Source organism: Lycorma delicatula, chromosome 1, assembly GCF_047948215.1.
Source record: "Lycorma delicatula isolate Av1 chromosome 1, ASM4794821v1, whole genome shotgun sequence".
Classification (NCBI taxonomy): Eukaryota; Metazoa; Arthropoda; class Insecta; order Hemiptera; family Fulgoridae; genus Lycorma; species Lycorma delicatula.
This window is the reverse complement of record NC_134455.1, coordinates 214,788,945-214,814,653: the sequence shown is the minus strand read 5'-3', so window position 1 is coordinate 214,814,653 and position 25,709 is coordinate 214,788,945. Positions and strand designations below refer to the sequence as shown.

Sequence of the window (25,709 nt, the reverse complement as noted above, 5' to 3'; positions counted from 1 at the left end):
CGAATGATGAAATGATCCGTGCAATAATTCATTATGTTTTACTGAAAAATGCTACAAAGTATCTTAGGTAACATTGGTTCATTTTTCTGACTGAATAGTCAATTTATTATGTGCTGTATATAAACAGTTTTTTGTGTATTTGATTTTAAATTATTAATTTTTAGTAAAAAAAATAAAATTATAACACCTTATGTTTGTTTTAAAATTATAAAAGATTTAGTTTCTGTGTAACAGTCTTAGCAAAATTATGAAATACCCATATTACGAAGGATATCTGTAAAGTAAAGACCGCTGAGCTATTTCTCTCCTTAAGATTGGCGAACTTGTGTCATTCATGGCCACGTTAGTAATGTACACACTGCACTGTTGTCTGTAAGTTGTCGCGTTATAGTATCTTCGATTACGAGAGTTATTACGTTATAAATTGAATAGGAAAATCGATGTTGCCGTCAACTGTGAAATACATGGAGTAATAGGTTTTTAAACCATTAAGCCGGCTGAAATTCATAACTAGTTGGTTGCCAATAACAGCTCTTGAAACATCAGGGAAAAGAAGGGCCAGGTCGGACCATCATCGACGTTCAACTGATTCATCATCATCAACGCGTTTCAACTTGTTTTCGGTGATTATTGAACGTTCTTCATCATGCACATAATTTTATTATTTCTAAACCTTTCACACCATTTTCAGAAGTTTCTTTCATTCATTACATTATCGCCGTACACAGCAACCAACTGGTTATGAATTTCAGCCGGCTTAATGGTTTAAAAACCTATTACTCCATGTATTTCACAGTTGACGGCAACATCGATTTTCCTATTCAATTTATAACGTAATAACTCTCGTAATCAAAGATACCGCAACGCGACAACTTGCAGACAACAATGCAGTGTACATTACAAGCGTGATCAAGTACGAGATACGGGTTCAACAACGGTAAGGAGAGAAATTTCCCAACGGTCTTTACTTTAGAGATATCCTTCATAATTATTAACCTCTGATTGTAAAAAAAAAAATTACAATAAATAATAATTCAATAAGAAAAATAATAAATAATACCTGAAGTTATTAATGAAATAAAATTTTATTTACTTTTCATTTTAAAAAATGTGTATATATAATTTAATAGGCATACACAGAAATCATGTGGTGTCCACATGAGTTTTTTTTTTAAATCAAAATTACCTGAACCACTTCAAACTGTTGCTGATTAAAAATTGGCTTTATTAATTGGAACAAGTTGTTGGAAAAAATATATAATTCATTGGTTAAACACTGCTTAAATCCAAAAGAACAGAAGGCTTGACTCTGAATACTTTGATATGTATTAAAAATGTAATAATAAAAGCTCTTTTGTTCACTTTTTTATTTTATTAAGTTTTTTCCTGTTAGTAATTGGATTCTCTTTTAATCTACTTGGTAGTTATGTTGTTTTTACTGTTGAAAGGAGAAGTGGCATGCTATAATTTACAAAACTGCAGTACTTTGTAAATACATTTTGAATAATTTTTATAATATTATTGCAGCTGTACTTTTGTAAATATAAAAGTTGAGTATTAGGCTTTTTAGCTTAGTTTTTGTGATACGTTACTGATTTTTATGTATTTATATCACAGTTAAAGACAAATACTTCATTCAAGAAGGATGTTTATAAGCATATATAGATCAAGGAACTAAAAATAATTTTTTTGTAAATATTTTACGTGGAGTTTAAGTTTTATATTAGTGAAGCTTTGACATAAAACCGGAAAAGTATATTAAAAAGTTTTTGAAAGATGTTACCAGAGAATGTTGAATGAAAATTATCTGGATAGATTAGATTCAAAATGAAACGTTCATGGGATTGGAGAACAGAAATATTTTTTTCCAGTATCTAGTAAAAGATGGTTCAACGTGTGCCAATTTTTTTACTTAATTAACACTTGGATCTGCGTAGAATCTATTTACTTTTTATAAAAGAAAGAATCCAGCCCTTTGTCTTACAATATTCACTTGATAAACTTTAAAAATTGTAATAAAAAAATAGTTGTAAAAGATAGTCAGTTAAAACACTTTGGTGAATAACAATTCAGAATTTGAAACAATCTGGCAAAGCTTTGGCTAGAACAGTCAAAGTAAGACATTTTGGAATGAGAGACACAAAACTGGCTCTTTGAGAGTAAAAGTTTTTGATTCTATCTTCTAATTAATAATAGTAGTTTAAAAAATCTTAACATAAATTTAGAAGTTTAAAACTTGAACAAATTGCTTTTCTTTGAATAAGATATATGGGATATAGAATAGAATTAGGTTTGCCATGCTTACCTGTACATTTAAAAAAGTGAAATTTATGATTTAAAGGAGCCTTTCATTTACTTATTGTTTGAACACTTTCATTTAGATCTTTATTTTTGTTCATAATTATTCAATACTATTTAAAAGCACCGATCAACGGGATGTATTTTTATTTTTTTAATACATTTTTACAAAGATATATTCTAAAAGTTTTACTCACACTATTACATTTTAATTGAAATACAAGTATCTTTTTTAATGCTTAAGAATATATTCAATATCTTCTAGTTAATTTTTTTGGTTTTGGTTTTAGTAGTGCATGTAGAAATTATTATTATTAGTATCAGAATATATCTAGTAGTTTTTCAAGTTATTCTTATGCTATTTACTTCCTATTACTGTATTTCCTATGATTTCTTTTTGCATGCAACAACAGATTGAAAGTTCATCGGTGAGGCCTTACAGTGTATATGACTTTGCCAGCTTGCGACCTCAGTCCGCTACTCCTATTGATGGCAGTATTATTTTGCCCTTTTCCTCTCCTGAACCTTCATCCAGACATTCAACATCTTCTACCTTAAATAAAGATTCCAAAATGCAAAGATTGTCTAACAGGCCAGTATCTATAAATTTTGATTCTTATGCACATTCTGCATCCGATAATAAAATGCAGACATCTGGCAACAAACATACTTCATCCTTACCATTTAATATGAATGTTTCTGGTACGGAAAATCCTTCAGGAACATCCACTTTACATTCCCATAAAACATTACCAAATAATATTTCCAAGTCCACAAATTACATCCCTTATCTTAATAATAGTAATAGAGTACATAGAAATTGTAATAATTCAAAAACGACCAGTGTAACATTACCTCCTACAGATTTAACTCAGAATAGCTATACACTTTTTAAAGATGAATTCATTAAAAGTCCAACATTTGGCCCAAGAAAATTAAAACCTACTTCAGAATCACCAATTTCAGGATCTTCTACACCATATGTACAAACAGAACCATTTTTATCAAAAATGACTGAACAAACTGTTAAATCATCACCCCAAAAAAATTTCATTTCTTCATTCTCATCTGCAACATTATACAATGAACCTGATTTGTCTACTGCTGTTGAAGATCATGTGAAATTACCTGAATCGCACAACAATTTTTCATCTAATCATCCAGATCATTGTGAATGTCTATCAGAATCACATACTGCTCACAAAGAGATTTCAAACACATCTTCTGATAGTAATAAACCAGATTTTAAGAATCTTTCTAATAGGTCTTCTATTGACAAACAATCTACTTCATCTTTTAAGACTGAAAGTAAACAACCACCCTCTTCAGATAAGTTATTCTCGTCTTCAAAATATTCTGATTACATTTTATCTGACAGTTACAGCAAAAGAAATAAATTGAATAAAAAAGTTGAGGAAGATGAATTCAAAGATTTTTCATATAAGTCCTTAGAACAGGAATATATGATCAAAGAATCTGACAGTGATGAAAAAAATCAAGGCTCTTCCGAGTATTTCAAAACCTCAGAAATGTTTACTACAAAAAAAATTGAGTCTTTGTCCAATAAGAATACATCTCTTTCCAGTTACGCTAATAAAGAAATTGCTGAAATTAGAAAAATTTTGACATCCGGTTTAGCTGATGATTTTTGGCATCAGAAAACTTCTCAAATAGAAACCAAGACAAATGTTTGTGAAGAAGATAAGATAACAAATCCAGAGAAAACAGCAAAACTGTCTGCACCTGTTTCTTCTCTTAAATCTCAGACATCTTCAAAGATGTCTTCTCCAAATAAATTAAACTCTTCATTTCATTCTGATAATCAAAACTCTTCTCTTTTATTGAATTCTGGTCAGAGTTCATCTTCAATTAAAAAATCTTCAAAAGATGTTGAAAGTGCTACTCTGCCAAGAGTGAATAAATCAGTACGATTTGATACCTCATCACTTGATCGAAATAGTCCAAAGTATCAGTCTCACACATCATTAAAAAGTAATAGTGATTCAAGTCCTGTCCATTTTGAGCATTTGCTGTCAGTTCAATGTAAGTCGACTTCTAGTCAAGATTCAAATAACGAATATAAACCAACAATTCTAAAAACATCTGTCATTGAAACTCCATCACCATCTCAAGTTGAATATGCTCTTATAAATACTCCAGTACCAGTTCATACTTCGTATGCCCCTGCTGCTATGCCTCAACCAAATCGTAATATGTTAAGTGAACATCAAGTAATGTATGTTCCGCAGTTTACACCTTACTTTGCAGTACCCCATCATGTCGCATATGTCGCCGCCCCCTCTCCTTCAGCTCATGGTGTCGGGCTTATTCCGACTGTGGCCCCAGCATGTTACGTTCAGCCCCATAATTCACAGCAACTACCACCCCCAGTAGACTTCAGCACTTTACCACCTGAAACTCCATCTTCACCAACTCCACCACCACCACCGATTAACTATGCTACTCATCCTAAATCACCTGGTTCTATTACCGTATCTCCTCCTTGGGAAGAGATCTATAATGAAACACCACCCCTTCCTGGTCCCTACTATTCAGACAATGATCACCCAAGAAGTCTTGACATCAACAACATATTAAGAATGGTAAGTGGTATTAATGATAATATTTAAAACAGACTCAAAGTATAATTACTTTATAACTACTATTTTAAAGAAAAGGGGGAAAATTACATAATGGGAATTTTTCTGTTTTAATTGATTCATTATTAGAAGTGTGTACTTGTGAATCTGTGTTTGTATGAGAAAGAGAAAGTGTTCTTGCCTGTGCACATGCTTATGAAATGTGTATACTTCATACGTAGGTGATACACATGTAATGTGTTTAACTGCATGTGGAACTTTGTAAGTTTTCGGAAATTATAGGAATATCCTCTCTATGATTGTTTAATGAGCTATTAACAACCATATTATTTATCTACTTATTATAAAGGTTACATTTATACATGAGTTGTTTTTAAAATGTAATTATATGTGTTTAATTACCAATGTATCTTCTGAGTTCACATTGATAAGTTTAGCTTGTAATTTGTTCATTTTACTTCTTTTAATAAGAAATGTACAACAAAATATTATACTTGTAAATATCATGTTTGAAGTAATTATGCTTTTTGATATGATTATGATTGAGAATATCAAAACATTAAAATTTATGTCAGATCTCATTTTGGATATACATCATAGGTCTGCATTCATTTCAAAAATGTTTAATTATAAACATTTTTAAAAAAATAATTGTAAGACATTATGTCATTTAAAACATCTTACTTGCTTTCATTATTAACTGCAACATGTAGGAACGTAAAAGTCCAGATGACAATATTAGAAGATTCTCTCCTACATGTATGTTTACCCTCCAATGGGGGTCTGACTAAATGGTTGAGAGGTCTGTTGGGTACTTCCTCATACCTCATACCATATAAAGAGTTCTTGGTTGATCAATTTTATTTCTTTCTCTCTGATCAGGATGGGCATCTGCTGACCAGAGAAGACACTTTAACTAGAGTTATTTATCTTCTCTTATTATAGTTGGTCTTCTTTAACTACAGTTGTTTTTACATTGGTAGATTAGCCTTTCTCATAACCCAATCAAGAAATGAGGCTATGTTTAAATTAATTATGATTGAACACCTGATTAAATGTGTTTCCAAGGTTGCCACCTTGACCCTCAAAAAGTTTCATTGTCATTGAATGAACCATTTTTTGTCTACATCAGTTTGACATATTAATTAATGATCATTCCTTATACTATGGACCCAGTATAGGATTCTTTTCTCAATAGAAAGAATCCTATATTGGGTTGTGTGGGCATTGGTCAGACCCCAGTAACCCCATACTGAGGGTAGGAGCTGCTGTTCTTGATGTTTTTAATAGAAGAGTGGTTTCTGTGTGGTTGTCTGGGATTATGTTTCCATCCAGTGGTTACTCTACAAGCTTCTGTAATCTAAAAGCACCTCTTGGATGGACAATCCTAAATTCTCCTACATTACAAATAATTGATTCAAATACAATATGGTGTTAATTTCTTTAACAGTATTAAATAAGCAATACTCTTTTTAAAGAATTTCTTACTTTTTTAATGAAAGCTAACATTTTTACAGTTCTGACATGCTTATTACTTCATGCTTTACTGGATACTGAAATTTTTGAATCATTAGATTATGTAAAAAAATGGTGCTTTGATGGATGATTTTAGTGGTAACAAAAAATGTAGGTTTACTGAAGAATCTATGAATTTATTATTTTATTTTTCATGTATGAATTTAGGAAATGAAGAAAGTTCTCTGCCTTTATTTGAGTGAACTAGATTGTTCAGTAAAAGATAATTTGTGTTTAAGAAAGATTACTGAAAAATGAAATAGTACAAATAAAATTAGTTTTGATAATCTGTGTTGGAGGTTTCAGTGGTTTTTAATTGTTTTAAGCTCTAAAGGATTGATTGAAATGTAATGCCCACTGGAACATAATGGGAAAACAAAAGTCCCACAATAACCAGTGCTGTCATCTGAAATGAATGAAAGTGTGCATCTTGTAGTTTCACTCCTGTACTATCTTATCATTTTCTCTCAATTGCTATTGTTATGGAATTAAATATTCCTGCTACATCAGTATATCTAAAACAAGATGCAGTGATTAAATTTTTAATAGCGAAAAAAATAATTGTTAGTGACATTTATTGTCATATAAAAGACGATATACAATTATAAAACTGTTGGATCGAAGTGAATATGAAAAGATGAACCTTGAAGTGGTCAACCAGTTTCTGTGACTGAGGAAAAATACCAAAAGGAGGTGGATCAATTGATTCAAAATGACTATCTCATTATATATTATATTGAAAGAATGAGTAAGACACATTATTGCATAACTGGATAGTGTAAAATCTATTTTAGAGGGTGCCATGCACCAGAACAACAAAAGTCATGTTAACAGGTTCTGACATGTTATTGCCACATGGAAGGTACTTCCTTTTCAATATTGTGATGGGAGATGAACCATGGATTTCATTATAATCTAGTAGAAAAAACGGCATAGGATGGAAGTATTTTCCATCCTATATGTGTATATATAAAAAAGGTTCAAAATACAAATCTATAAAAAAAATTCAGAGTTCTGGGTTTTCAAACTCATTTACATGACTTGACTAACTGGAAGCTGGATCAATTGTAAATTGTGTGCAATACATAGAGATTTTAAAACACCTTAGGAGACATGTGTGTCATGTTTGACAATTCAGAGAGCCAAAAATTCAGCAACATAATAATGCTCAAATCACAGTTTCACAAACAATCATTGAGGTTCTTGTGAAGTTGAAATTTGAATTTGAATTTTGAAGTTATCCACACCCTTAGTACTCACCAGGTTGTTGTCCCACTTCTTTCTGCAGTTAAAGAGAGACATTAAAAGTGTTCATTTCACCATTGATGATGAACTGAAGAATACAGTGAGGGCATGGCTCAAGGAAAAACCACTAGTATTCTTCATTGACGGTATGAGAAAACTGGTTCACCATTGGTAGACATGTGTAGATATAAATAGTGACTTTATGGGAAAATAAATGTAATTTTTTTAGCACATAAAATGCACTTTTAAGCCATAAAAGGCTTCATTTGACTATCTCTTTTCATTTGCAAAAAAAAACAAAAGGTGTGTGTGGTTTTTTTGCTCCTATATACAGTGTTAAATATATTTATTTTATAATGATTTGTAAATAAACAACTTATTTGCTAATTGATATTTTAGTATTATTTCTTTTGTTTATTTATTTTTACATGCTATAGCCACTAATAATGATTGACTATTTAGCTATCAAATGAGCAAATATTAGATTTAAATTGAAAATATTTTGAAAATGGTTTTTAGTTTTTTTTGTTTTCCAAGTTCTTGAAAATAATATCTGATTTTAAGTGGTAAAAATTATTTATTTTTTTTTTTAGGCCACTCCAACAACACCAACAACAAATACGACTGCACCTAAGGCTTCAGTTAGCGATAAAAAAAAATTTTTTGAAAAAGCTATGGAGGAACATCATCAACCTTCCCCTAAGCCTGGTTAGTATTTTACAGTCAGGGTAATATATTTTCTATAAATATTAAAGAAAGTGAGCAGAGAAGCATAACTAAGCAGTTATTATCACTGCTTTTCCTGTTGTATAATTTTTTCTAAATTATAACTTAAAAAAGTTATATAAAACATTGCTTAGGTGATAAATATTTTCTTCTCACAAGAAGAACTTTCACTCACATTTACATGTGCTTAGTCAGTTATTCAAAATTTGTATGGTTTTGTTGATGTTTAATTTAGGTTTAATTGTTAATATACATTAAAAATGCACCCCAATATTAGTTAAAACCACATGATCATGATGATTTACCAAAAGCTGTATAATGTTTCTGCCTCAAGGAAACGTCAGATACTTATTCATGAAATTACTGTTTATGCAAGAATACTCCACATTATTTTTTAAAATAATGCATTGTAGCACTGAATATTGCTAAGTGTTTAATTATACTACTCTTTCGTGGATCTCTATGCAGTGGTAGTGTCTCCCTTTTATCTGGGAGGTTCTGAATTTTAATCCTGATTAGACTTTGTATTTTTTTAAAGTTTTAAAATTAATTGTTATCAATAATTACTGAAATTGGGGTTTTACTTATAGTTTGGTTGGTTGATTGATTAGAAAAGATTTAGGAGACATGACAGGTAGGCATCTTAATCCATTGACGTGCCATCATGTGGCATTTTGTGCAATCCTGTATAGAAAAAATCGAGTTTTTGGCCCTGTTTCCACTCTGTTGGGGTGTCATACTGCCATGAGACATTGAAATGTGCTATCTGACTATGCTTTAATAAAGAAGTGGTGCCCTACTGGCTATCAAAAGTTGATTCCATCAGTCTAACTGTGTTGACATCTGTAGCATCACGTTGGTGCATGACAGTACAAATAGACCAGGGAAGCTGACCCAACTTGCACAGCACTTGTGCAAGAAGAAGGAGTAAACAATTGGAAACTTGTGGGAAGAGGAAGGGGACAATCGACTTGCATAAACACTACCTCTGATCAGGGTTATTGAGGTACTTACTTAAATCAATAAATAAGTTTTGGCTTTTCTTGAAGTCAAATAAAGAGTAATAAGATAAATTTTTATTTTTGTTTGACAAAATGATCATTTAATTAAATAGCTTTCAAATCTTTATGTACAGTAAGTGTGTATGGTGTTAGGAAATGCATGTACTGACAAAAAGATGGTCCTGCACGATAAATGGAAAGATCTGTGATAATATTGCTTACTGTTATTGCAGAAAGCTGTACTTGTTTTCACAGTGTAAATTATTTTCATTTATGTAAAATAATTGATTACTCTAAAAAAAGAAAATAATTGACTAAATACCAACACAATAGTGTGTCGTAAAATTGCATGACTGTAACATAGTTGGTTTTTCAAACAATGTTTCATAGTCATACCTAGAAGAGTTGTTAATCTGAAGCAGAAATACAGTTTTTTTATTTTTGAGGACATGTTCCAGGCTAGAAAACTTATGAATTTTAACTTTGTGGGAATCAGTTGCAACGAACCTGCTGTCCTACTGTATTTATGCCTTATTTTCTCAGCATATGTCTATAGAAAAATATTTCTTCTTATGGTCAAGCAGGTAGAAATTTTCATTATTAGATATTGAACATACTAGAAGATAACAATGAAAATCATAATGATGGAGCTGCCAAAATATTCTTACGTCTGTTTTTATATTACAGTTCATTTGTCAATTTAGTTGCATAGAGACAGTGAGTATAAAGATAAATACAGTGTTGTATGTTATTACGAGGGTTATTTTTTTTCAAGGTCCGATCGGTCGCAAAATAAAAAGTGCAAAAATCGAATGAACCTTTGCACATATGTGTTGCGCAGCGTCTCTAGTATGGCCTTCAATCACTACGTTTAGTTCTGAACACGCAGCTAGCACATAAACATGTCTACAATAATAGCATCTCCCACCAAGTGTGAAGTGCGTACGGTAATTCGATTTCTTCAGGCTGAGGGGTGTAATGCAGCTGAAGTTCATCTACGAATAAGCAATGTGTACAGTGAAACTTCAATTAATGACAGCAAAGTGCGACAATGGTGCAGGAGCTTTAAAGCAGGACGTGCAGATGTTCATGATGCAGGCGGTCAGGGAAGGAAACAAGTGTCAACCGATGATCTCGTTGACACTTAGTGGATAAGGCAATTCGAGAAAATCATCTGTTCACAATTTCTGTATTGAGTGATTTGTTTCCTGAAATTTCTAGATCAGCTCTCTACACCATTGTGAGTGAGAGACTTCAGTACCGCAAACTGTGTGCGAGATGGGTTCCCAAGATGCTGTCCGACCATCACAAAATGAGAATGGACGCCTCCCTAACGTTTCTCCAGTGCTACCACAATGAAGGAGAAGATTTTTTGAACAAAATTGTCACAGGGGACGAGACATGGGTCCATTTTGAAACTGAAAAAAACAAAGAACAATCCAAACAATTGATGCATTCTCATTCTCTCAGTAAACCAAAGAAGTTCAAGCGAACCTTCTCCAACAGAAAGTGTATGGCTACTGTGTTGTGGGATCGGAATGGAGTTTTCTTGGTGGAATTCATGGAACATGGCACGACCATCACTGCAGCCTCATAATGCGTGACTCTTGCCTATCATAATGCGTGACTCAATGTCTACAAAGGGCAATTCAGAATAAGCAGAGAGGAATGATGTCATCAGTCATTGTCTTTCTCCATGACAATGCTCGGCCGCACACTGCAGCTGTAACAAAGAAGCTCCTGCAGCGTTTTCATTGGGAATTGTTTGATCACCATACAGCCCGGACTTGGCTCTATCTGATTTTCACCTCTTTGCTCACATGAAACACTGGCTAGGAGGACAACATTTTGGCACAGACATCGAGCTGCAGACCAGCGTAGAAACAAGGCTGAAAACACAGGCGGCTCCATTCTATGACGAGGGTATTGGAAAGTTGGAGCCACGCTACGACAAATGTCTAAATCGGAGTGGTGACTATGTAGAGAAACAGCGTAACTATGTACGTACTTGTTACAAATAAAAAATTTGTTATTTTCACTGTGGTTTTAATTTTGTGACCGATCGGACCTTGAAAAAGAAAATAACCCTCGTATAATAATAATATCAATGTAAATTAAAATTATAATTTATTTTATTCAAACAATCTTACTTTCTAGTTCGTACAATATTCATTAAGCTCTGAGTACAGTGTAGGCATTACAATTGTTAATACTTCATTTATGCATTACACAACAGCCACTGCAGTTCTTGAAACCTAACTTTAGGTTTTATATATATATATATATATATATATATATATGTTTGTATGTGCACATGCACTTGTGTCTGTAATAAAAATTACATTTTTATGTTTGATTAGTTTTTAGTGACTCAATCCAATTATACTGATAATTCTTTGTGTTTAGGCTGACCGACTGGTGTAGTGAGTTTCCGATTAGTCAGTCTTGGTTTAATTCCCATACAGTTCTGTTTTTTTCATTTATCATTTCATTTTTCTCATTAAAATGCATGTAAAAGCATGTTCAAGATCTTAATAAAAACATTTAATTTGCCTCTTATTAGCGTATCATGTGCAGTCACCATACCTTGATATAAAAGTATGTACAAAGAATTTTGCTTTAGAATTAAAAGCCAGCCATTTTTTTTTTTTAAGTTATAAAAATGGGTTACTGTTGGTGATATTTTTTTACTTCTAGCTTGTTAAACTGGAGACTTGTGTGAGTATATAGGTACAAAGTTATTTAGTTTCCTTATTTTGGCTGTTATTTATAGATCATCTGTCATTTAGTTGACTCAATTTTACCTTAAAACTGACTGATCCGTACTTATATCATCTGTTAGTCTAAGTCGGCCACATCAATTTTCATCATGAACATTTGGGCCGCCATTTTTAAACATGATACATTACTGCTTCACTACACCTTTGTCCATATTACATCTTTCTCTTAAACATCATATAATTCCTGATAAATTTCAATTTTTGTAGTTTTTTACCAAAAGTAATCCAGTGATCGAACTCATTTCACAACTGATGGGATTTTCTATTGCATCATATGCTTTAAACACTCGTAACGAATTAACAAGACACATCACAGTCCTTCACATAGTGCAGCTCGATGCATATGAGTAAGGCTAGCAATGACCACCAAGAATTCACCACTACCCATTTACTCATTTGTGAACTACAGCAAACCATAAGTTACTTTCTGAATAGCCCTCATAATAATCATAAGAAAATTTGACTATAATCTATATTATTATTTTCAGAACGAGTTTTCACCTTCTTGAGTCAAGATGAAGTTGAAAAAATGAAACAGGAAGAAGGTAATTAATGAATTTTTGTTTCTTTGGTACAATGCATAAATAAACACTGTATTATTTCTACTGAACTGATATGAATCTCCCATGGTACTTGTGCATTACGGTAACCATGGTTAGGCTTATTTACATTAATTGAAATAGCAATTTTATTATCATTTTACACACACAGCTCTCAAGCATCAGAATTTGTTCGAGTGAAAAGGATTATGCAATTATTTATGGAAAACTTTACTGAGTGATTAATGTATCATTAAAAAAATTGTTTGATCTGTTTTATTATATTATTATATGTTCTATTATTGCTTCTGCTGCTGCTGTTGTTATTTTATTTATTTTTTTTTGAGGTTTTAAGGGGCATCGACTACTTTGGTCATTAGCCCCGTCCCACTTCAAAAAAATAAAAAAAGGTTCACGATTTCATATTCTAATACAACTATCGAATCCAAAGTTTACCGCCTAGGCTTTCCTTTCGGCCATCCTTTCTTGCACCATTTTTCCATTCTTCGAACGGCCTCAACTTCTGATGAGAGTGTGTCTGAGGCCTTGTACATGGCATCTTCTTCTCTTTCTGATGCCAGTGACGTTCGCCGGCTTACATCAGGTGATGAAAGCTTCGTTGGTGCAGTTCGTTGCTATTGAATCTAAACTCGCAAGCGATGCATTTTCGGCGGCTGATGAACTGGATTCAATCTCTAAGGCTGTACTAGGGCCGGCTGATATAGATGCTCTCACCGTAGCTGCTCTCTAAGCTTTTGGAGGCTCTATAGGTACAGTTTTAATATCGTCTGTGTCTGGTGCTTTCTCAATAATGACTTGCACCTCTATTTCGGTACTCAGATTTTTCCTGTATTCTTGGCACAATTTCCTTAGCCTTGTGATTAGAAGATGGAGTGATCTTTTTTACTTTTCCGGATAGATCAAGATTTTTATTCATTACGTCAATTGATGGTGTTATAATCGCAGGTTTTGCCAGTTTTTTAGGCTGCGCTGGTACGTGTCTTATGTCAACGACGTCAGTCTGGGAATGAGCCTTCTCATGTTTACTTTGTTCTGTCCGATGAGTCGACTCAATCTTTGAATCAATGATTCTTTATATCATTGTCGCAAGACTTGGTACCATCATATTAAGCAACTGCTCCATGTTAATTTTAGATGTGGAAAGAGCAGCAGCTGCTTCTGCATATGTAGTCAACGTTCGAGGTGTTCATGAGTTGACAATTTTCTTCGCTTCAGGATAACTGACTTTTTGAAGCGTTTTAACTTCCTGAATGGCCGTTTCCAATTTATATACCGGGCAGTTCCTTGATCGACAGTTGTGGTGCCCTTTACAATTAATGCAGATTGGAGGGTCTTGGATCACCCACATGGATCACCCTCATGTGTTTTCATTCCACATATGCATATTTCCTGCGCTTCACATCTAGCTGCAGTATGTTCGAAACGTTGACACTTAAAACATCTCATCGGCTGTGTAATGAACGCACGTATCAAGCCGATGTGTGCAAGCTCGTAATTTAAATATATTGATTTATTAATAATTATTAACCCCTAATTGTAAAAAATTTTTATGATAAATAATAATTCATTAATAACAATAAAAAAATTATGAAAAAATATCAGAATTTATTAATGAAATAGAATTTTACGTGCTTTTCATTTTAAAAAAACGCGTATATGTAATTTAATAGGCGTACAAGGAAGTCATTTGATGTCCACATCAGATTTTTGTTATTTGTGTTGCAGGTATGTAAGGAATGAAAATAATTACTATGAAGGTATAATTCAGTATGTAGAAAGAAGAATGAATTTTGTTTAGAATTAAGTGAGGATGTGCACATAAGTAATGTTAAATATTTTGCTTTTTGTATTTTGACACTTTCTTTGGGACAGTTCTAATTTGATTGTCATTTTATGTTACATATATAATTTTATTATGTGCAGTGTCCTTTAATTTGACAATTTCACCGTTTGTAATTATACTTGCATATTAGTTGTGCAAGTTTCATTTAATATTTTTTTAATTTGTAAATTGTTTATGCTCTCATAAACACTGATAACTAATTTTGGTAAAATTTACTGAAAACTAATATTCTTAGATAAAAATTATGTGCATTTATTTGATTTTTACAAGGGGAATCAATTATAAACCAGAATTTTTGTTGTCATTGATGCATGGCTAACAGAAGTGGCATAGCTTTTCAGTGTTGTATCTAGGGATGTGTGGAGGGATCTCACTCTTAGAAAGCCAGCTCACTACTTTTTTCTAGTCAGTATCAAATGTCAGAGCAGGAGATAACATCATGTGTTGCGCAACATATTTTTATTAAATTTTTCATGGCAGAGGATGTGAAACCATCCAAAATTTTGAGAAGACTTCAGGCACAGTTCGGGGACAACACCCTTAAAAAGACTCAAGTGTATGATTGGCATAAACAGTTCTCAGAAGGATGAGAACCAGTTGAAAATGAAGGTCACTAACGTCGCCCAAGGACAAGTTCTACTGCTGAAAACATTCTCATGGTTCATCACCTTATTGAAGACGACCATCGATTAACAACTGCAAAAATTGCTTCTGAGATCATAATAAGCTTTGGCAGTGCTCAGGTAATCATTATTGGCGATATTGGATTTAAAAAAGTGGCAGCACGATGGGTCCCTTGTCTTCTCACTGAAAGTCAGAAGCTCTATCGGCTAGAGGCATGCCAACGGTTGTTGAGTCATTACCAAGCTGAAGGAGAATTATTTGCATCAACTCATGACTTGCAATGAAACTATGATGCACCATTACACCCCAGAATCAAAGTATGGAGTGGTGAAAATAGGGAAAATCTGCACCATTAAAGCCAAAATTCGACTGTCAGCAAACTGTGGTCAGGTTTTGACCACAGTATTTTTTTATTTCAAAGGAGTTTTGCATGTTGAACATCATACAGTAAATTCTGCATACTGCTGCCAACTTTTAGACAAAGCAAAAGTCGCATATTGTCAAAAAAGACTTCAATTTCCAATCCGAGACATCATTCTGCTTCACAACAATGCTCAGCCCCATACCATGGCTCAAACTCAAGGAAAAATTCCATCCGTATTCTGGATTACACTTGAATACCCTCCATACAGTCCAAACTTATCACCCTTTGATTATCATTTGTTTGGGTCACTAAAAGAAGCACTTGGAAGATAGAAATTTGAAGATGAGGCTGCTGTTGAGCATTCATACGCAATTGGTTGACGTCATGCCCATCTTCATTTTACAATAGTGGGATCAAAAAGCTACCTATTCGCTGGGAAAATGTGTTCCCAAAAGAGGAAATTATGTAGAAAAATAATAATGTACATATTTTTATTATCTTGCAATAAATTATAAAACAAAAAATTCTGGCTTATATTTGATTTACCCTTGTATAAAACCATTGTAAAAGTAAATACTAAACCTTCACCTAATTTATTATAAAATATTCTGTATAAAACTGTAACTATTTATGAAATGTAATGTAAAATCTTAGGCCAAATTAATTTTTTTAAGTTTACTAAAAAACTTAAAAATTAAAAATATTTTATACTACAATTTTCAACGTTAACTACCAAGTAGCAGTTAGGATTCCACTATTATTTATATACTTGATTGCAATGGTGGACCTGAAGTCATGAAATTCAACATCAGAGATAAAGAATATTTATGTATGATAAATTACATTATATGTCTTGATAATAATATTATTATTACTTAAAGATTATTATTTTTTTTAATTACTTAAAAATTAAGTGAAATCATCATGCCAAAATGTAAACATATATCCCAATTTTATAATATATGTAATTTGTGTTATTTTGTATAATATTTTATCAGATTAATTGCACACTTAACATAGTTAGGCAGTTTATCACAAATTAATAAAGCAACATCCCAATTCCAATAATATCTAAATTTTATTGGTCAGAAGTTATGAGTTCAACAACCATGCCACACCTCTATTCTGCTTCACTTTTATGGTGATCATTGTTGCCTCTGCATGTATATTTACTGATGTGATTATTACTGTCTAGATTATTTATAATTTTGAAGTTTTCCTGGCTGTCTTAATAATGGCATAATTTCTTTTTTATAATACTTAATTAAGCTTGTTGTTATAAGGATAGGAAACAAATATTTTTGTCTTTACAGTAAGTAATATTGACTATTTATAAAAACAGTTTGTTTTATTTTTTCTCTATTTTTACTGACTTTGCAGAGATTTCTGCTTTATCAAAAGGCATATATGGAAATTCATAAAAGACATATTTATAATATTGTAAATTCTGAGAGGTATTCCTCCCTATGCAATCTCATTCATTGATATAAAATAGAAGTAATAATACATTTTTAAGTCATGTAAAATAAAAATGATACAATTTTTATCAAAAAGAATGACCTGATTTCAAAACCATACACTTTTGCAACCACATATCATCAGTGAATGAAATTTGCACCATTTGAAAGTGCGCATCTCTAGAGTTTCAAATACTGACCGCCAGATTGCAACAGCAGTGCTCAAACATACACTAACTTCAGTTGTAAACAACATAATTTCTGTGCATCCGAAAATGTTTTGTGTTCTACAATTTTACAAGGCTATAATAACAGTTCAGCTTATGATTTTACAACAACAATATTGATCAATTTTTGGCTAAGCACTTTCATTTTTAGCATAAACAATTTGAAGAATCAGGGTGTTTATGTAAGTTGAAGAGTCCATGACTTCTCTGATTGCACTTCAGATCTTGCATTTCAGAGGAAAATGTACAACTAATTAATAGCAGAGAACTTGCGATCCCTCATTTGACTGTTTGGAGTGTGTTAAGATGATGCTTGCATTTGAGGCCATACTGATTACAACCTTACAAGCTCTTCATGTAGGTGACAAAAGAATATGTAAAGATTTCTGTGAGATGCTCTTAACTGATATGGAAGACACTACAGGTTTTTACTATGATTAATTTTTAGTGTTAAAGCTACATTTCACTTAAGTGGCAAAGTTTCATGTCACAACTATTTTCATTTATGGACTTCATAATCTGCACGAGATTGTACAGCAGGAGCAAGGTTCAACAAAAGTTAATGTTTTCTGTGCAGTTTTGTTTACAAAAATATATGTACCTTTCTTTTTTGAAGGAAACATTAACAGGGCATTCATATCTTGAGATGCTGCAGGACTGGCTTTTCCCACAATTAAATGAAGACGCTAAGAAATTTATTTTTCAGCAACATGTGAGGCTCTACCATATTGACACAATCGAATTTGCCAGTTTCTAAATGAAATATTGCCTCAGTATTGGATGGGGCGTACGGGAGCCCAAAACTTGGTACTGCACTCTTGGGTCCCAAGAACACCAGACATAGCATCTTGGACTTTTTTTTCTGCAAGGAAATGTGAAACATTGTGCTTATGTTCCACTATTACTTTTTATTTTGATGATCTGAAATTTAAGATCACAGATCCAGAAGCTTCTGTAACTGACTTTCAGAAGTAAGACTTACTTCAAACTATTTATAGAAAGATCTTCTGCAAAGCATTGTAGAATAATTCATCTATCTTCTTGATATTATCCATGCAGCTGATGGAGAGCATATAGAACATTTATAACCTGGTAAGTGAAATTTGAAACATTTTTGAGCTGTATTTAATTTGTCTTGTAATTGTAACACATTTATATTATGAGATATATTTGTTTAAAATCTGATCATTCTTTTTTGTACAATCTGTATTTTTACATCGATGATGTTAAGGGTAAACATACCTCTCTGAAAATTTTTTTTTTTAAGTATATTTTTAATGAATTTTCATGGATATGTTCGTAAATTCTGATAAACCAATATGATGGTGTAATTTATGTACTAGCAGTTTTCAAGAACAAATGGCTGCTGCTCACGACCTGGAGCAACTATGAAACTACAGTTGAACTCTATATGTAAGTCACATATTACCAATAACACAGTTACACATGTTAATACTGTTTACAAAGAATGAGCTGTGCTGTTATGGTTATTGAAATAAAATTTCCATGAGAAAAAAAAACACTCAAAAAATGTTTACAAAATTATTGTGTTTGTTAATGTTATATATTTTTTTTATGTCTGTAAACAGTACAATTGTATTTTTAGTTGCTTGAGTGCTTGATGCCTTCTGAAGAATTTTTAACCTAACTTTAATAAATTGTACTGTTTTTCAACCTGGTGATGAGTATTTATTTATACATCAGTCAATTGAATATTTAAAATTATTGTAAACATAACATTGTTATGTTTCAGAACGAAAGATTGCTTCATTATCAAGATCAGAGTTGAAAAACTGGAGTCAGGTTGAAGATGCTGAGGAAGAAGATGTTACTATGGATAGTGAAAATGATAAGTATGTTTAGATATTTATTATAAATGATAATCCTCTTTTTTTGTTTAGGTATAATTGTATATTATTTAGTTTAATCTACTGAGTGGTGCATGAAATGATCCAACATTTGTTTTGGTAATAATTGTTTAGGTTAATAATGATTAATGTGTTTTATGTTGGCAGAAGTGACAGCAGTTCATGAATATTAGTTTCTTCTCTTTCTAAGTGTGCTGTTTGTGTATCATTACAAGATGGCTGACAAAGGAAGACTGACTGTTGAACAGCGCGTAAAGACTGTATTGTTATTTAATGAAACTAAAAGTGTGATGTTTACACAAATACGATTTCGTGCACATTTTCAGACTCAGTGGTCACCCACATTTCAAACAATATGTAGACTTTACAAAAAATTTAATGGTGATGGTTCTGTATTTGAGAGTAAGTGCAAACAGACTGCCAATGTTCATTCTCCACAGTATGTCAAAGCTGTTAGAGCAGCGCTGTTGCCCAGGCAAATCAACAAGAAAAGCAGCAGCACAATTTGGAACTTCTAGGTGATCTGTACAGTGAATTTTAAAAATTGATTTGCATTTGTATCCATACAATAAAACATTGTTGCCTAAATTAATGGTTGATAACAAACATCAAAGAATGACATTTGCTGACTGGGCTGTGAACCAAGATGTATTGTTGAACAATGTTTGGTTTTCAGATAAGGCACATTTTCACCTAGACGGCATTGTTAATAAACAAAATGTGCATTTTTGGGTTTCCAAAAATCCACACATGCTTCCAAAAGGAGGAGCATCATGCTCCAAGAATTACAGTACGGTCGCTATCTCAAGTCATGAGGTAAAAGGGCCATTCTTTTTTGAACAGACAATGTACAGTGAATTTTATCTAAACATGCTGCATAATAATTTTGTTCCTCATTTTCTTGCAAAAGGGTTTCCATTAGAAAATGAGTGGTTTACGCAAAATGAAGCCAGACTACACACAGCTAATGTTTTAGACTTTCTGCATGAAACTATTAATGCAAACATCATTTCAAACTGATTTCATTATTGTTTTGCGTGTGGACAGAACTAGTCGCTGAACAGTCCTGATTTGATTCCACATGATTATTTTCTTTGGGAATTTCTAATGGAAAAGATTTTCCCCAAACATCCATTTACGATGATGGATGGAACTGCAGTGCTGATCATTGAGTCATGCAGCGAGATAACCAAGGATATGTGTTGTCGAGTTATTACCAACATAGGAATTTGTGTTGAAGAAGTTACTAAACGTGATGGTGGTCATATTGAACATTGATAAGCAGACCATAATCTCCAGGTGTATAGTAAACACATTGTATTTTACTGTTATATATTGCGATTCAAATAAATATTTTTTAACAAAGCCAAATGTTGGATCATTTTGTATGCCACTCTGTAGTTAAAATGTTTTATTTTAATGGTAAATTATTGAATATTAATCAGGTTTATGAAGATGATTGTAATAGATTTCTACTTTATTTCTTCCATAGGTTATGAAACAACCAGTTTGTAATGCATATGAATCTAGTGCTCTTTTGATCTCTTATCAGCCCAAATAAATAGAATTCATATTTTTGTCATTAGTACTAGCTTATCTTTGGTGAATATCATAGGTGTTTTAGTCTGTGACATTTATATGAACTCACGTATTTTTTTTTTTGAGACTTTCAAATTAAATTTATGTTTTGTGGAATAATTAAGTTGAAAAGAAGGTGGTAAGACATTGACAAAAATTTGAGGTAGATTACATAAACTTGTAACTTATTTATCAAAATTAGTTTTTGTTTTTTTTAGTAATCCGTTCTGTTGCACTGGTCATAGTGTGATTTATCATTAATTCATTAGGTTTGTAGATGTTTCTGAATCATATATATGATTTTTAACTCTCAGGTATATGTTTATTTATTGATTTATGAAATGTTGCAAAAATGCAACTAAAACAGGAAAGGGTGTCAAATTAACACAAACTGATTTAGCGTACTGTTTTTTAAAATATTTTTGTGAATCTAAATAAAAATTTAACAGAACAGAAATTAGGATAAAATATAACTGAAATGTTTACGTTTTATTTCAGTATACAATGAATATAAAAAGTTTATTTTTTATGGTAATCAGTAAAACATTTTGGGTGAAGTCCAACTTTAACTTATTACATTAAAATACCTTTGTATTTTTACTTTGTTGACAGCAGATTTTTCCATTATTTACATTCATTTCAGGAAGATGCTTGTCAGCTGAATGTTGCTGAGTTGATGTAGTTGAAAACACTGTTGGTCATCCAAGTCTCTGCATTTGTGGAATAGCAGTTTCTCCCATGTTATTTACCTTTGATGATAATAATGCGTCATCAAAATTTGAGTTGCTCAACTTGTTCTTTGTGAACATATTGATAAAGATTCCATGAATTTACTAAAGCTATATCAAGAAATTTTGAAAACAAAGGCCACCACCATTTTTTTCCTTGCATTGTTATTCAATCATTGCTGACACGATTGACCATTAAATCAACCTCACCCATAAGTGATTGTATTTCTTGATATCTGGCTTTTCAATTAAAATTTTCATTTTTTTTCATCTTAGAATCTTTTGACTGTATTTAGAGGTTCAGTAGACTGAAACTTTGTAATTAGAGTAACAGGAGAGTTTCATTTTGTAATAAAAATTGAATTGGTGGTATCAAATTGATAATCATATATCTAATAAGGATCCTATACAAAAATGAGAATCTTCCAAAGGGCAGTTTTGAATATTTTCATTTACTATTCCAGCTGGTGAAAAAACCTTCTTTCTTCAGAAAACTTAACAATTTATATTAATTAAAAAATATATCTAATTAAATGCTGTATTTTCCAGATTTATCTATAATGCACAATAAATTTTGAACAAGTGAAGCACCTAATCGAAGGCTAGAATCTACTTCTGTTTCTTTTCCTTGATAAAGAGAAAGGTTGAAAAGGTATTCTTGTGATGAACATAAACACCATACCTTGTAGGCAAAGCACACAGGTTTTCCTTTCATAAACATTTTACAAGAATGATGACCAAAGTATCTGTTCATCTATTAAAAGGTTGTGAACCAAAAAAAAAACTATGACACTGTATGTGTCATAGTTTTTATTCAGAAGATCAATGTAAGGCTGCAATTTAGAGAACTTGTTTGTAGTACTTAACATATTGTCAGCAAAATTACATTATATTTACACATTATTTCTTGGAAGTCGAATGTATCCAGAAACAGTAAAATTCTGATAAATCTTTGCACAACATGGTTAGGTAATCTGAAGCCTAGATGATTTTTTAGAGTAGCATATTTTTCAAATTGTTTTGATATTAGAGAATTAATATTATCATCAGACATTTCAAGAAAGAGTTCAACTTCATTTTTATTGATCAATTTAGATTGAATAATTTTAAAATCTTTGTTTTTTGTATTTTCGGGCAGTGAATTATATTTTGGTAAAAATATTTTCCAGATTGTAGCCAGTATTATCTTTTGTCTTTCCACTGTATTTTTTTCTAGCTTTTTTCACTTAACCTGAAAATTTAAATTACTACAACTTGGAATAGGATCATATATTTCATTCATTTTGTTAACTTTAAATTTGAAATGAATTTCAAGAGTACTGGGTACACATTTTGGAGTATCTATCATTTCTGCATTCTCAAGAATATTTTCATCTATTAGTTTTTCATTGCTAACATTGTCGACCTTATCAGGAGATACTCAGCTGGACTTTCATTATCATAATGACAGTATTTTCTAAAGTAGCGCTAATTTCATCAACAGTTAAACTTTATAAAAGCGTATTGTATTATATGGTGATAAAAAAAGCAATTTGAAATGAGACTTATTACAACACTAACTGATTCATATAAACTACCCCGAGCACAAAAATGAAATCAAGAATATCAACTAGAAAGCACCTGTAATGGAATGACTCAAATGACTAACTGTATCAGAGAGCATGTTTATATGGTGAAGAAACATGTCAGTAACAATGAGTTATTTTGAATATTCATTACTGCTGAAATTGAGAAAACACAACATTAATTTTTTTCTATCTAAATATAGACAAAATAAATAATTAACCATAAGGTAAGTTTACATAGTAAAACTATTGCTATATTTGAGTATGTAATGATCAATCAAAATAATATTGTACATTGAAGTTTATTTTTACATAAATTATTTATAGGTCATCTCAGAAGAAGCAGAAAATGATTAAATTTAGTAAATAATAACATAAAATACTTATTATCAACAAAAAAAATGTTTGCTATTATTTAATAGTGTGCAAGATTGTTATTAAAATAGGCTACTTAAAAACAGTTAACAAATATTATTTAATATAATAATAGCGCAAAACAAATTATGTTGCGTTATCATTATTTCAATTGTATGTGGGTTAAGATTGCTAATTTATTTTGTGTATCATTTTGACCATTAATTTGAAGTCTGTAAATAAAGTAATGAGACTAGTTTTTTTGACAGCCAAAGTGGCAACACTGTAAAGTTACTAGTAAACATATGGTTATATGAACAGCTGATTTATATTAAATATTTTTAGTCTATTGTTGCCACGTAAGACGTAAACAAACTTTTCGTGAAACGAGTTTGTGTTGTGCATTACAAAAATGAGTTGTGCAATCAAGTTTTACATTAAACTTGGTGAGAAACTTACTGAAACTTTTTCAAAATTGAAGAGGGCATATGGAAATGATGCTCTATCATGAGACCAAGTTTTTAGGTGGTTTAACGCATTTTCAGATAGCTGAGAATCAGATGCAGACGACCCACACACTGGAAGACCATTAACATCAAAAAGTGACAACAGTGTTGAGCGAATCAGAGACTGGATACAGTACAACCAGCAATTAACTGTCAGAATGATTACAGAACAATTGAATTTGAACCATACAACCAATTTGTCCATCAAATTTTGACAAACAAATTGGACATGAAAAATGTGCAAAGTTGGTTCTAAAAAATCATTGTTGAACAGAAAAACTACAGGATAGAAGCGTGCGAATTGAAACTGATCCTTATTTTCTAAAAAAATGTTATTATTGGTGATGATTCTTGGATGTTTGAGTATGACCCAGAAAAAAATCACCAGAGCAAGGAGTGGCACACTTCAAACTCACCACATCCCAAAAATGAGCAAACCAAAAATCAAAACCATGCTGATTTGTTTCTTCGATATTAATAGCATTGTGCATAAAGAGTTTTTGCCTACAGGACAGACTGTAAATCAATATGTTTACTGAGAAATTGTTGAAAGACTACAGAAAAGAGTTGCCCGCGTTAAACCAGCCATCAAAGACAACTGGATGCTACTTCATGACAATGCACCTTGTCATGCTGCACTCTCAATTAATGAGTTTTTGGCATAGAAAAACATTCCTGTACTTCCTCAACCACCTTATTCATCTGACTTGAGTCCCAACTTTAAAAAACACTTCAAAGGACACCATTTTGGAACAGTTGAAAACATTAAAAAAATGTAACCAACCACCTGAAGGATATTCTGAGTTTTAACACTTCTATGAAAAGTGAAAAAACCATGTGAAGAGTTGCGTGGCTTCCCAAGGGAACTATTTCAAAGGTGATAAGAGTCCATGTATAGTTGGATTGTAAATAAAAAATTTTTCTGTATCAGTCTTATTACTTTATTTACAAACCTTGTATGTTGAGTATTGTTGTTGTTATTTCACAAGATTTATTGTGATTTGTAAAGAATGTTAAAATATTTCAGGCGATCAATTGCATCTGAAGCTTTAGCAAATCTCAGCAATGTGCACACTGCAAAAGCAGAGAGAAGAATGAAAGAAAGACTCATTCATGAGGTACCTGTTTTCTTTGTATTTGCTTCAACTTTGGCATATATTCTTTCTTTTTTTTTCAATGGTGGAAGTGGGTACTTAAATTTTAATTAATAGTGCTTTTTATAATTGTTTTTATTTAATATTTATAATTTTCTTTTAATACCAATGTTTGACTACTACGTTTGTTTATAGCCATGAATACTAATAATAATAAAAATAGGGTAGCATTAACAATAACAATGCTCCGAATAACACCCAATCCCTTGTATGTGCCATTGCACACACATCTGGAGCGGGCAACAACATAGTATTTTTGCTTGTCAGCCAACAGGGCAATGGCTCTGCTCAGGACCTACCCTGTGAATTATGGGATTGGTGTTCCCAAGCTGTTTGAGCTGTTTGCGATTGTGATTCTTAGTTTTGCTGTTTACAGTGGTGGTGGTTGGCATGACTGTGACCTGTTTTGCCGATGTTGTGTGGAATATGGATGGGGACTGCTCGCCCCACCTCTCTGTTGTGGAGCCAGGTTGAGGGTGAGCTGATGTGAGCTTAGCTCTGCTAAACTCTTGTGCCATTCAGTGTGAGTCAGTCACATCAGCCCTTGGCAGGGTTTGTTCTATGGGTAAGGGTATTAGAGCCTTTACTGTCATGCGAGCATTGGGAGGTCAGCATAGCGGGTCAGATAGTACCTGACTCCCTGGCCAAGGTTGTGGAAGGTAGCTCACTGGGGGAACCCAGCCAGGATCAATGATCCAGGGCATGCCCAACCAGCT

At 32.2% G+C, this 25,709-nt stretch overlaps 1 protein-coding gene across 10 annotated transcripts in view; it reads left to right on the top strand.

Annotated features, from left to right (window-relative positions):
• Positions 1 to 25,709, top strand: part of LOC142328405 (protein lap4-like) — a 492,228-nt gene that overhangs the window by 427,075 nt on the left and 39,444 nt on the right. For 9 of the 10 annotated variants that reach the window (XM_075372138.1, XM_075372147.1, XM_075372166.1 and 6 more), the window contains 5 exons: positions 2,712 to 4,901; positions 8,252 to 8,366; positions 12,654 to 12,710; positions 18,994 to 19,093; positions 24,867 to 24,957. In XM_075372138.1, the coding sequence (XP_075228253.1) occupies positions 2,712 to 4,901; positions 8,252 to 8,366; positions 12,654 to 12,710; positions 18,994 to 19,093; positions 24,867 to 24,957 (2,553 nt within the window). The remainder of the gene's footprint in view (positions 1 to 2,711; positions 4,902 to 8,251; positions 8,367 to 12,653; positions 12,711 to 18,993; positions 19,094 to 24,866; positions 24,958 to 25,709) is intronic. The other variant, XM_075372195.1, reaches the window with a different exon arrangement.